General features: G+C 41.8%; 1 protein-coding gene across 1 annotated transcript in view; it reads left to right on the plus strand.

The window, feature by feature from the left end:
• Positions 1-2998: 2998 nt before the first annotated feature.
• BBS2 (Bardet-Biedl syndrome 2) overlaps positions 2999-13846 on the plus strand; it is a 31737-nt gene continuing 20889 nt past the window's right edge. Inside the window, exons 1-5 of the mRNA XM_079117884.1 lie at positions 2999-3248; positions 8012-8243; positions 11259-11380; positions 11626-11688; positions 12526-12603. Of these exons, the coding sequence (XP_078974010.1) occupies positions 3132-3248; positions 8012-8243; positions 11259-11380; positions 11626-11688; positions 12526-12603 (612 nt within the window). The 5' untranslated portion in view covers positions 2999-3131. The remainder of the gene's footprint in view (positions 3249-8011; positions 8244-11258; positions 11381-11625; positions 11689-12525; positions 12604-13846) is intronic.

Genomic DNA, 13846 nt, shown 5'->3' on the forward strand with positions numbered 1-13846 from the left:
AAAGAGAATATAGTTCAGTGGTAAAGTGCCCTTGGGTTCAATCCCCAATACTGGAATGAGAGGGAGAATGAGCAAGAGAATGTGAGAGGAAGAGAGCAAGAGGAGGGGATGGTGCTAAAGTTTCATCATCTATAAAATGGACTAACAACAGTACCTACCTCAAAGGGTTGTGGTAGAATTAAGTGAAATGATCCACATAAAGCACTTAGAATGGCAGCTAGAAAATGGTTGGTAAGTGTTAGCGATGCTGATGCTAATGAAGGTACCGTCCTGTTAGAAAGAGCAATCGCAAAGTCACAGACCACCAGGGCAGTACGTGGAGCAAGCGAGGTTTCCAGCTGGATGGAGGCCAAGACCAGCCTTATATGGAAAGCCAGTGGTTATGCACTTGTCTGCCTGCCAAAGAGTAAACCCGGGCTGCGTGGGCTGGTCCACCAGGGCTGGGTGATCTGGGCCCTGCTAACCTCTTTCTCCCACACTGGGTTCCTGCTTTTCTTCTCATCTTTAAACACGCCCGCCCTGGCCCTTGGCCCTGTGTCTTCTGTCTGGAATGTCTTCTGCCACTCTTGTAACAGTTGCCCCTTTTGTATCATAAAGCTCTTAGTTCAAACATCACATTTTTGAGCAATCTTTGTGAACCCCATCACATCTGTCTCATGGCCAGATGAAATGACCTTATTTGCTTTCATGTTTAATGTCTGTTGCTCCCTATCTCCTACAGGATCCAGACTCCATGAGGGGATGGATTTGTTTTTCTTGCTCACCACTGTATCCCTGGGCCTTGATCACTGTCTAGAACAAGGAAACCCCCAATAAATGTTTGCCAGGAAAAATGAACCGTCTAAAATGATCTCTCGTAGAGATTCAATTCTTTCAAGCTATTCCTGGCAGAGGTGGTGATCAATCAACCTGTGATAAGCAGTTAGCACAGTGGAGTGGGTTCAGTGACCTGACCACTTTTTGGAGGTAAAGCTTATGGACTGAAGAGAAAAATAGTCAGAAAGCATTAAGATCTGATGGCCCAGGACAGGTAGACAAACCCAAGGCAATGTGCATTACAGGGCTGGTCAGGGAGCAGCCACAGGAGAGTGGGGTCTGGACAGATGAGGGAGTAGCATTGGGGCCATAAGGGGCTGAGTGAACTCAGAGGCCACTGTTTCAGGACTTGCATTTCATCATGACCCTCAAATTTGGTCCTTTTACATTATCTCCAAGAGAGGTTGCAACTAACCACAGACATACCAACAGGCTTTAAAAAAGATGTTCATTGTATAACTACAATTATAAAATACAAATATAAAATACAAGAATATTTAAGGACTCATCTTTAAAGACTTACCTGCATCTTTAAGGACTGCACCTGCCAGTTTGTTATTTCCCTTCTTCTGGCTGACTGCTCTTCACTCAGCTGCTCAGACACAACGCTTCAGGTTCCGCTTCCTTGTTGGCTGCTCCTTCGTAGGTCCTCTGGTGGTGGCTGCTCTTCTCATCAATCTCCCCTTCTGCCTATTTCTAGAGGCAGCTAGAGTGAGCTTTCAGGGCGTTTGCACCTGAACTTTCCCTGCTGGAACATGCTCCATTGAGGCTGTTGTTTCCTTTAAGTCCTTGCCAAAATGTCACCTTCTCAGTGAAGTCTCTCCCTGCCACGTTATTTAAAATTGCATTCTCCATGAACCTGTATTCCCTCTTCCTAAAGTTCTCAATGGTACTTACTGCCAAATGATGTACTGTGTATTTCTTGTTTTGTGCTGGTCTCCCCTGACTAGTATGTCAGTTTCAGGATAGCAGATTTGTCTTTGGTTTACTGTTATTTATTGTCTGGAAGAGTGCCAGAAAAAAAATAGTTGTTGAATGAATGGCCACAACTTTCCAATTTTGCATGTTTGCATTTAAAAAAGTCTTAAAAGTTCTCCCACCCCTTGACAGAACAGAAAATTATTCTCTCCAGTTCTGTAGACCAGAAATCTGAAATCAGGATGTCAATTGGGCCATGAAGAATACTCCCTCCTCTCTTCAAAGCTTCTGGTACCTTTATGCTTTGGTTTCTCTCTTTCTTTGGTGGTCCTGAGGATTTAACCAGAGGGTACTCTACCACTGAGCTACATTCCCACCTGTTCTTATTTTTATTTTTTTCTATTGAGACAGGGTCTCCCTAAGTTGCTGAGGCTGACCTTGAACAAACCATCCTCCTACCTAAGCCTCCTGAGTCGCTAGGGTACCCTCTGGCTTAATTCATTGGTTTCTAATAGCATAATGCCAAGCTTTGCCTTTGCCCCTCAACCCCTTTTAAAAAATTTGACCCAGGGGCACTCTACCACTAAATCACACCCCCAGCCCTTTTTATTTTATTGTACTTGTTTTTTTTTTTTTTTTTTTTTTTTTTTTTTTTGTTTTGTTTTGAGGTAGGGTCTCATTAAGTTGCTTAGGGCCTAAGTTGCTGAGGCTGGCCTCAGACTTGCTATCCTCCTGCCTCAGCCTTCCTAGTCGCTGTGATTCCAGGTGTGCAACACCGCACCTGGGTGTTTCCTCTTGTTTCTGTAAGGACACACATCATTGAGTTCAGGGCTCATTCGAATCCAGCTCTTCAACTTAATTACATCTGCAAAGATCGTTTTTCTAAATAAGGTTATATCCACTGTCAGGGACTATTTAATGTGAGAGTTTAAAACTGTTTTCTCTTTTTGAGAGGACTGGAAGACTTAGTGCAGACAACTGCTCTGGTCTGATGCCACAGCTAAGCGAAGGCCCTTTGGACAGGGCGGCAATGTGCAGGGTCTGCAGGGGTACAGCCTGGTGATGCTGGACGGGGACGCCTGCGGGGGTGCACTGGCTCAGACGCGGCCACCGCAGGCACCTGGGTGACGCAGACAAGTTACAGCCGCAGAAGACGTGACAGCTCCCCTGCCAGAACCGCTCTCGGCCGTCCCCGCGCGAACCACCGCGCAGCCGCACACGGGGCGGGGCGGTGCCTGCACAGGCGCAGAAGCAGCGGGGCGGGTGCGCGCAGCCGCAGGAGCGGGCGGCGGGGCGTGCGAGGTGGGTTCCGGGGCCCTTTCGTGTCCGGCCCCAGGCAACCGGGGCCGGGCGGCTCTTGTCCCCGCGCCCCACGTCCCCGAGCCGCCACCGCCATCATGCTGCTGCCCGTGTTCACCCTGAAACTGCGCCACAAAATCAGCCCCCGCATGGTGGCCGTAGGGCGCTTCGACGGGACTCACCCGTGCCTGGCGGCCGCCACCCAAGCGGGCAAGGTAACGGCTCCCACCCGCTCCGAGCCCCGGGCCGGCGCCCCACGACCTCCGAGGCCGCGCCCCTGCGACCCGCCCCTCGCGCCGGCCCCGCCCCGGGTTGCCTGGCAACCTGTCGTAGTCCTAGGGTGCTTGTCCATCCTGCCAAGAGGAGTAGGGTGTTCTGAGCGTTTTCTGATTGCCAGGACTTTGGGGCGTCCCTGGTCGGAAAAGGAGCTTAGGGAAAGGAAGTCTCCAGAAGGAAAGGGGCTTGGCCAGGATAAGCTGTGTTACCTCACCCCGGAATCCAGCCCAGAGCCTCTGCCGGTCGCTCGAACTCCTTGCACTCTCACACTGCCTCTTTACAGGCGGTGGTAGGAGAAGAAAGAGAAAAGCCTATAGGTATCCCTGAATTAGATCTAATTGCTCTTTGTGTGTGTGTGGCCCTGGAGATGGAACTCAGGGCCTCTCTTGTCATTGGCAGGCTCTCTACCATTGAACTTTATCTCCAACCCTCAAATTGCACTTTTGATCCTTGACCAGGTACAGCCAGGGATTCCCCCATCATATATTCACTAAGCAGTATGTGCTTGATTATGTGCCAGATGTTGTACAAAATAGACATGGTCAGTTAACATTCATCAGACTTCTGAACACCTCTGTTATGCTAGATTGAGAGATGAAATTGGAATCCTTACTTTAAGAAAGCTTAAAATGTAGAAGGACTGCAGACAGAGATCAAATGCATGAAATACAGTGTCACCAGGGGTAATAACTTCTCACAAGAACAAAACCTTATTACATTAATTACTTCATCTTCTTTGCTACAAGGTCAAGGGCAGTAGCATAGCACAGGTGTGGATCCTGGCTCCATTAACTATTTCCTGACCTTTGGCAAGGTACTTTGTAGTAATTTAGGGTCATGAGTAGTAGAGAAGTTAATACATGTAAAGCACTTGTCATACAGGAAGTGGTCACTAATTGTTAGCTGTTATTTTCTTATTGTGATTTCTACCTTGCTGATTAGAAATAGTTCAGAGAGGTTCAAAGCAGCGCCTGAAGCCACTCAACTGAAAATTGGTGAAATGAGATTACAGTGCCTGTTCTCTGACCCAGCGTGCATTTTACAGCTAACATTCATGTAATGATTTATAGTTTTCACAACACATATGTTTTGTTATGTCATATGATATGCCTTTGGATATCATGAAGAGTAGCAATTCACTTCCATTAAGTAGTATAATGGAGTAAAGTACTTAGTGCAGGGTCTGTACATGACAATGTTAGTTGTTAGAAGGCACAGACAGATCCCCAAAAGAAATGTATATTGATCGTGCTATAGGTGCACAACCCTGAATTTGAAGACTTGTCATGCCTGGCACTGTTTTTAGCTTTTCAGATGCAGTGGTTAATGTGACAGACAAGTTTCATGCCTTTGGAGCCCTTTACTAGAAATTATGTGTGTGCATGTGTGTCCACAGGAGGAAAAAGGAGTGGTCAGTCAGGCCTCTCATAACATTCGATCAGAGATTTGAAGGAGATAAGGAGACAGGCTCTGCATATGTGGAGCAAGTGCCTTGCAGGCAGAGGGAGTAGCAAGTGCAGCGGCTTTGGTGTGTTCCAGAATGCAAGGAGGTTGAGGGCATGGGAAGGAATGATGGGGCCATGAGGCAGCTGGGGTCCAGATCATGTAGGGTCAGCCTCCAGGGCACTGTAAACACTTAGGTTTTTAACTGAGTATGTGGGGAAGCCACTGAGGGTTTCAGTAAAGCAGGCGATAGCATTTGCTTTATGTTTTAGATGAAGGGACTCTGACTGGTGTGTGGAGGATGTATGGGGGGATGCAGGGAGGTGGGCGTAGGAGTGGGAGCAGGGAACCAGGCAGAGGTTCTGTGGAAGCCCTCACATTAAACTGTGACCTAGAGTGGGAGGCAGGAACGCTTGATTCTAGGACTGTTTCTGAGGATGGCAAACAGAGGATCTGGTGCTCTGTGTAATTAAATACTTTGTTTTTAGAACAAATCGGAATAGTTCTAGTCTTTTATCTTGAGACTTAAAAAATAATTGGTGATATCTTGTGATTCACATAACATGTAAATATATTCTTTAAAAACAAACATTCCTGGTAAGACTAAGGCCTACTCTGAGTAGTAGGGCCTTCATCTCTAGAAACAGAACTTTGTCATATCTTGGCCCAAGCAAGTATATTTTATTTATTTATTTTAAAAAAATGTTTGTTTTTATGAGACAGAGTCTCACTATGTTATCTAGCCTGGCCTTGAACTTAAGCTCCTCCTGTTTTAGCCTCCCTAGTAGCTGGGATTATAGGCATGTGCCATGACACCTGACCAGGGATATTTTAAGGATGGGTTTTTTGCAATATGAACTTAGTGTTTTTCCTCTGGGAATATATTTTCCCTTACCATGGAGCTGGTGGTGGTGGTACGGAGGATCAGTTAATTTACCTTTCTAAACCCCTCAGCTAGAACAAATGATGAACTTCAGCCAGTCCTTTTGGACTCTTGTCCATTTGTCATGTGACTGAGCTTGGCTTTTTCCTGTTCGAAGGGACAAGTAGGTCTCCCTGGATATTCTTATTTGTGTGTGCAGAGAACAGCAAGAGGGGAACAGGAAAGGAGTCTGACTCCTGGGATTCCTGTTGACTCTTGGCAAAAATCCCACTCCTTCCATTTCTGGTTAATAATGAATGAGGGGAGCTGGCGTTATGGCTCAGTGGTAGAGTGCTTGCCTAGCATGTGGGAGGCACTGGGTTCGATTCTCAGCACCACATATAAATAAATGAATAAAATAAAGGTGTATCAACTTCTAAAAAAAAAAAAAAAAAAGAATGAGGGAGTTGGGCGTGGTGGTGTATGCCTGTAACCCCAGCTGCTTGGGAGGTTGAGGTAGGAGGATCATGAGTTCAAAGCCAGCCTCAGCAACTGAGCAAGGCCCTAAGCAACTCAGCGAGACCCTGTCTCTAAATAAAATATAAAAAAGGCTTGGGGATGTGGCTCAGTGGTGAAGCACCCCTGGGTTTAGTTTCTACTACCAAAACAACAACAACAACAACAACAACAACAACCCCAAAGACTGTGGACAACAACAACAACCCCAAAGACTGTGGAGCCCATAAATTCTTTTTCAGCATCTCTAGTCACTAGAAACCTGCATGGATTCTTGTGTTCAGAACTCTTATAAAAGGAAGTGCGATGTGGCTGGAGCTTGGGGTCTGGAGTGCACCAGGCTTCGTGTTTTCACTGTCACTTACAGTCTTGAGACCTTGGGAAGGGCCTTCTCCCCTCTGACCTTGTCTGTAAATTAGGGGTTGGTGTGAGGATCAGGTTCCGTTAGTGTTTACAAAAGCATATTGTAAAGAATCACCCAAATGAGAACATGAAGGTACTATTCAGTAGCTGCATGTGTTTTCTACATGTTTCTAGTAATTCTTTTGAGAATTATTTTTTGTTGAATGTGCTACTAGGTATAGATAATAATTTAAAATTAATATTGTTTAAATTTATATCAAAGGAATTAAATATTCATTTTAAATTAATGGATTGGACAACCAGAAAAGCCTAAAGGTTTCTAGTGCAGTGGTTCCCATCCTTTTGTTGTATTGGCCCACGTGTAGCTTTTGTAACACATTGAAAATTTCCTCAATGAATTTTTAAAAATTTTTTTAGGGGGTGAGTACAGGGGATTGAACTCAGGGACACTCTACCACTGAGCCACATCCCAGCCCTATTTTTTGTTTTATTCAGAGACAGGGTCTCACTGAGTTGCTAAGCGCCTCGCCATTGTTGAGGTTGGCTTTGATCCTCCTTTAGCCTTCCAAGCTGCTGGGATTTCAGATGTGTGCCACCTCAGCCAGCTCTCCAATGAAATTTTAATACTACATTCATACGGTTTATCTATTTTTGTTTGTGGCCCTTTGGAGGCCACAGTTGTTTTTTGATTTGTTTTGTTTTGTGTTGGTACTGGGACATGAACCCAGGAGCACTTTACCATTGAGCTACATCCTCAGTATTTTTTATTTTGAAACAGGATCTCACTAAGTTGCGGAGGCTGGCCTTGAACTTGTGATTCTCCTGTCTCTGACTTCTGAGTTGCTGGGCTTATAGGCATGTGCCACCATGCCTGGTGACAAGACATTCTAATACTTAACACCCTTCCATCCCAAACCCAGTTGAGAGCAGTATTACCCCTCCTGATGATGCATTTTTTTTCCTACCCCAAAACTCCTTTTCAGAGATGAAACCCAAGGAAGTTGAATGACTTATATAGTCACTCAAATGATTATATTTATGACAATTGAAACTGTCAGATTTAATATCTTTGGGCAAATTAATTCTGACTTGCTAGTATAGACAATGAAAAGTCTTCAAGAAGTTTGATTTCTTTGACAATTTAAGTTTGTAAAACATTTTCAAACTATTAGATTGTTGCAAGGACTAGAAAGTAAAGTTATTAGGTGTTCGGAAAAAATATACTAAAGGAAGTGTTCATTCTGCTGTCTGTGATTTTTTTGGGACGCTGGATGCAGCTGCCTGGGTGGATGAGGAAGGGCTGGATTGTGAGAGTGCTGTGGGTCCTGCCCTGTGAGCGGTGTGAGCCTCGCCTTACCTTATTCTTTACAAGACCCAGAACCTCCATTTCCATAGTTCTTAATGACCCAAGGTTGGCCATGTGCGGAACTGTGTACAAGTGTCTTAAGTTTTGTGATATCTGTTAATAACCTAGTTTTTTAAAGGTATGACATTAATTTGGTGATTTTGGTGTTTTAGGTTTTTATTCACAATCCTCATACACGGAGCCAGAACTTCAGTGCGTCCCGAGCCCTCCAGAGCCCCCAGGAGTCTGATGTTTCTCTTCTCAACATTAACCAGGCAGTCAGCTGCCTGACTGCAGGACTGCTGAGCCCTGAGCTTGGCTGTGATGCTCTTTTGGTGGGGACGCAGACGAATCTTTTGGCTTACGATGTCTATAATAATTCAGATTTGTTCTACAGAGAGGCAAGTATGCCCTTTACAACCATAAAATTCCAATTACCCATTAATGCCCAACATTTTTTTATGCTTGAAGGAGATCACACATTTATTTTGGTGTGTTTATGATGTGACTGTTTTAGTGTAGTTAACAACACAGGGAGTTTCCCGCTTACATCTTTCTGTACTTGGAACTTACCTGTTTGGTCATGGCTGGAATCACTTGGTGACACTCAGTGTTCTCTAGAGGTACATTGGTGGCAGCACTATCTGTCAAGATCCATTGAGAATTCAGCCAGGAGTAGAACCCATCCAGTGGGTTTCCTGGTGGCCTTGCATTGAAGTTTTAGTACAGTAGTTTGTAGGAGAAACCCTGGCTGTAGTCTGCCATCTACAGGCTGCTACGATTTCAATACCCAAATAATTCTAATTGTTATAGGAAATATAGGGAAACCAAAAGAAAAAAATCCCCATAGTTTTTTCATCTAGAAATAGCATTTAGCTTTGTTTATCCAGATATTTTTGCTAAGTTTATGTAAGTAAACTTTTTTTTTTTACAAAATGGGATTATACTATATACGTGCAGCCTTTTACTCTATTTTTCCTATAACAACTTTATTAAAATGTAATTCACATACCAGATAATTTACCTATTTAATACGTAAAATTAATTGGTTTTTAGTTTATGGAGAGTTTTACTCCATCACCACAATCAGTTGTCATCTGGAGATCGAACCCAGGCCTTGTACATGCTAGTAAGTGCTCTATCACTGAACTAGCTCCTGACTCCTTTTTTAAATTTTATTTTGAGACAGGGTCTTGCTCAGTCACTCAGGTTGGCCTTGAACTTACAATCCTCCTGCCTCAGACTCCTGAATATATGAGATTCCATGTGTGTGCCACCATGCCCAGCAATTTTATACATTTTTATTGCCTCCAAAAGAAACTCCATACCCATTAGTAGGTACTCCCCATTTTCCTTTGACTTGCTAACCTTAGGCAACCAATAATGTTTTCTGACTCTGGAGATTTACCTATTCTACACATTTCATAAATATGAAATCATATAAGATGTGGTCTTTTATGATTGGCCTCTTTATCTTAGTATGCTGTTTTCCAGGTTGATACACATTGTACCATCTCTCAGTACTTCATTCCTTTTTATGGAAGAATAATATTTCATTGTATGTATATACCATATTTATCTTGAAATCATGCTTTTCCTGGTATTTCTGTATATGCCATATTTGATCCATTCATGAGTTAATAGGCAGTCCACTCCCTGGCTATCACATGTAACCTTTTTTTTTTTTTTTTGACAAGTAGTCTTTTCTTTCACTGATATATTAGAAACATCTTTATATGAAGTTAACTATATGTCTATATATCATTCTTATTGATTCTAAAGTATTTAATTATGTTAATATATATAATTTATTTCACCAGTATATTATTACTGAACATTTATGTTATTTTCATTGTTTCTCTGTTATAAATATTACCAAGATAAGCATATATATTGTCACTTTTATGATTGTTTTCTAAGGATAAGTTCCTCGAAATGCAAATGCCTTTTTAATATTTTTTATGAAGGTAAGCTGTACATACAGTGAAATGCATAATCCTTAAGTTCAATGAATTTTGATCCCTGGAACCAACATCCCTGATAAAAATATAGAACATTCTATCACTTAGAAAATATTGTTGTGCCCCATTCCGGTCAATTCCTGTTTCTCCTAGAAAATCACTGTTTTGATTTCTTTCAGCTTAGGTTAGACTTCCCTGTTTTGAACTCATACACATGGAATATATAGAATGTGCTCTGGTCTCTGTCTTCTTCACTCAACATACCTATGAGAGTTGTCCATACTATTACATAAGATAGCAGTTCTTTTTTATTGCCCAGTAACGATGGTGTATTGTTTTGTGGGAACATCTCAGTTTGTTCATCCATTCTCTTGGTGATAAAGTGTGATGAACATTTGAGTTGTTTTGGGCGGGAAAATTTTGAGTAAAATTGCTATAAATGTTCTCATATAGATCTGTTTTGTATTCATGTCTTAGTTTGTCTTGGCTGGATACCTCAGAGTAGAATTGCTGCGTGGCTGTATGGTAGATGTGTGAATAGTTTTATAAGAAGCTGCCAAGCTCTTTTCCAGAGAGGCTGTACGTTCAACACTCCTCCAGCAGCTTCGAGTTCCAGCTGCTCCATGCTCTTTGTCAACATTTGGTGTTACCACGCTTTCTAATTCTCGTCATTTCTGTAGGTGTGAGGTGGTGTCTTCCCGTAGTTTTATTTTGCATGTCCCTGGTGACCAGGGATGCACAGTAGCTTTCCTTGTGCTCATTCCTATTTATTTGTCTTTTATCAAGGGTGGAAGTCTTGTACCTATTTCTTATTGGTAGTTTTCCACTTTATTATTGATTTGTAAATATTCTTTGAATATACTGGATATAAATTCCTTGTCAGATTTACATATAAGAAACATTTTCTCTCAGCCTGTGGTTCATTCTAGTAGGTTGGTGTCTTTTGATGAGCAAAAGTTTTCAATTTTGATAAAATCCAGCCAATCGATTTTTTTCTTTAATACATAATGCTTTATTTGTCTTTGTAAGAATCCTTACCTGTTTTAAGGGCACAAACACCTTTTTGTTCAGGACTGAAATGGAGTTTAGGACTATACATCAGGTTCTTCAGAGAAACAGAACCCAGAGGATGTATGCATAAGGGGGTGGGGGTATTTTAAGAAATTGGCTTGACTGATATGGAGGCTGGCAAGTCCAAAATCTGCAGGGTGGGCCAGCAGGCTAGAGACCCAAAAAAGAGCTGATGTTGAAGCTCAAGTCTGAAGGCAGTCAGCTGGCAGAATCCCTTTTTCCTTGGGGGATTCAATCTTTGTGTGGATTCTCTATGGAGTCTCACAAATGATGACATAGGAATTTGAGTATCCAAATAAAAACAGGTGTACATTACCTACATTACCTCCAGTGTACCTATACGCCATTGTATCTAAGATTATATTTCTTTTCTTATCTTCTTAGGTAGCAGATGGGGCAAATGCCATTGTGCTGGGGACATTGGGAGACATTTCCTCTCCTCTTGCCATTATTGGTGGAAACTGTGCTCTGCAGGGTTTTGATCATGAAGGAAATGATCTCTTTTGGACGGTATGAAGAACTAAACATTTTTTTTGGCATTCTTAAGTATTTTTAGTTTTAATTTTATTTAACCACCGACTGTACTGAGTAATAAAACAAAATAGAGTAATATTTATAATTCTGTACCTTAAAAAAAGGGTCCGAGTAATTTGAATTATTCATTGGTGTTTTGTATAATCCTCTTCTTCATCTTGCTAATATATTTGGTTGAATTTTTATAAAGATGGTTTAATGATTTTTGGTTTAATTTTCAGGTTACTGGAGATAACGTTCATTCCTTGGCCTTGTGTGACTTTGATGGTGATGGGAAGAAAGAGGTATGTGGGGACGAAGATGCCATTTTGTATGTTACGCTCAGTAAGCTGCCCCTAACAGTGACATTAATGTCAAGAGAAGTATTAGTTCCCGTGGCTGATTTTGCAGCTCTCTTACCTGAGTGATGAGCTTATGGCCTCATTTGTCTCTTTCCTCTCTTTTGAACAATAAATCACTTGTCAATTAGATTGAACAGTACATCTAATACAAAGATCAAGGCAGTTGATCAAGGGAGTTTCAAAAACACAGGAGAGAGGAGAGAAAGCAAAACAGTTGAAGGGATATCTGTCATATGTATAATCTTGTAAATTGCTTCTGATATTCTGAAATCATATTAATAAGTAGTTTTCAATTTTGGCCCACTCTTTCAGTAATCTAAAAGTTTTAGAGATTGTCTCTTAACTTTTGAAATTATTCTAATAATTACTCAAAATTAGCTTCTCGAGCAGTCAGTATCTGTGGAGAGCTGTTTGGGGCACTAACTTGGTCCTCTTGTCCATGGACACCAGGCTCTGGTGTTTGAAACAGGCCCTCCTTCTGCGAGCAGGGAAGGTTTCTGGACTAGGGAGCATCTTGAAGTACACAGTGAAAGAACACGTCTTGCAAGGTGTGCATCCCACACATAAGATAAAATCTAGAAAGCCACATTTCTTCATTGACTGAATCTGTTGATTCTCAACCCTCCCGTTAGAGGGGATCTTTTGAGCATTAGATTATTAGAGGATTGGAACTCGTGGGTGGTGGTAGTAGCAAAGTATCACACAATTTTTGTTTTATTTATGGAAATTTTGCTGTGTTCATTGACTGAGCTAAATGTATATGATTTCCCCTCACTTCAGCTTCTTGTTGGATCTGAGGATTTTGACATCCGAGTATTTAAAGAAGATGAGATTGTGGCAGAAATGACAGAAACAGAGGTAAGAGGTGCCATGCTAATTTTGGGCCAGATAGAGCAGCACAATCAAACATAACATCAGAAGTGGGTGCTGGGGCATCTTCTGACAATCCAGAGGGGTTTAGGATAAAAACTTACTTAGTCTTACTATATATTTTTTATATAATCACAGTTATTAAAATATAAACTGATAGCTGTGGACAGAGAAGGAATGAAGGAGAGAAAAGAGTGCTTCAAGCAGTGGTGTGGACAGGTGTGCCAGCGCAGGGCTCCTGGGGTATGAACATGTGCTCACTGTGCTTTTCCAGAGGGCGGGTCCTTAGTGATCATTAGGCTCTGAAGGAATTCTCAGCCTTCCACCCTCCCTGAGCCTCGGAGAAAACAGCTTGAGAATCGTTGCCCTGAAGGTGCCGTGTCCTACATTTTTGTGTCTTTTTCATTCTAATTTATAGTAAATCTTTTCCCACTTGGTAGAAATCAGATTTTTTTTTTTTTTTCCTTTAGGGTTTCTGTTGTTTGCCCATATTAGATGTGAGGAGGGTATAATTCTTCGAAACACCTTTTCCCTAAATCCTAGGAGAGGAAACCATGAAACAGCTAGGGATTAGGGGGCACTTGTTGTCCTGTAGTCCACAGAAAAAAGAAGCAAATGAACCAAGGAAAGACTAAAGGATCTGTGCAATCTGGGGCTAAATTTATGAAAATATGGACTTTATAAAATTGTTCATTTGCATAGCCAATTTCCTGTCCTCTTGGTTTGATTTTGCTTGTAGTTCAAATATCTTTTCCCAGATCAGCAAAATCATGATTCATTTGGCAGTTGAACAGAACTGAGTATTGCCAGGAGAATGCCTTGAGCTAAGTAATTCTGGAATCCTACACAGCACTTTATATTCAGAGCTAAGTGGAGTGGGTGGTTTTGTAGAAAAGCTGTAGGTGTAAAGGAAATTACATAACTATTCTCCCCTTTGTACAGTTTATTTCTTAATATCTCTTGTATTAGGGCCAGAATTAGAAAATAGATCTGCAGGATCATAGATATCATTAGTCTTTGGCTTTAACTTTCAAGGATAATTTTGTCTAGTATCTAAAATTTTATCCTTTTAAGGGTGTTAAATCCTTGTTATAGTCCTATAACTATTTCTGTATAATCTATGCATTCTCTATATTGTTACATACTATACAAACCCACTTAGGTTTTCTGTTTTGAAAGGATCATGCTTTATTTTACAGCAAGCAAACAATAAATTATGCCATGGAAAGAA

The sequence above is a fragment of the Sciurus vulgaris genome (genome assembly GCF_902686455.1).
Source record: "Sciurus vulgaris genome assembly, chromosome: 17".
Taxonomy (NCBI): domain Eukaryota; kingdom Metazoa; phylum Chordata; class Mammalia; order Rodentia; family Sciuridae; genus Sciurus; species Sciurus vulgaris.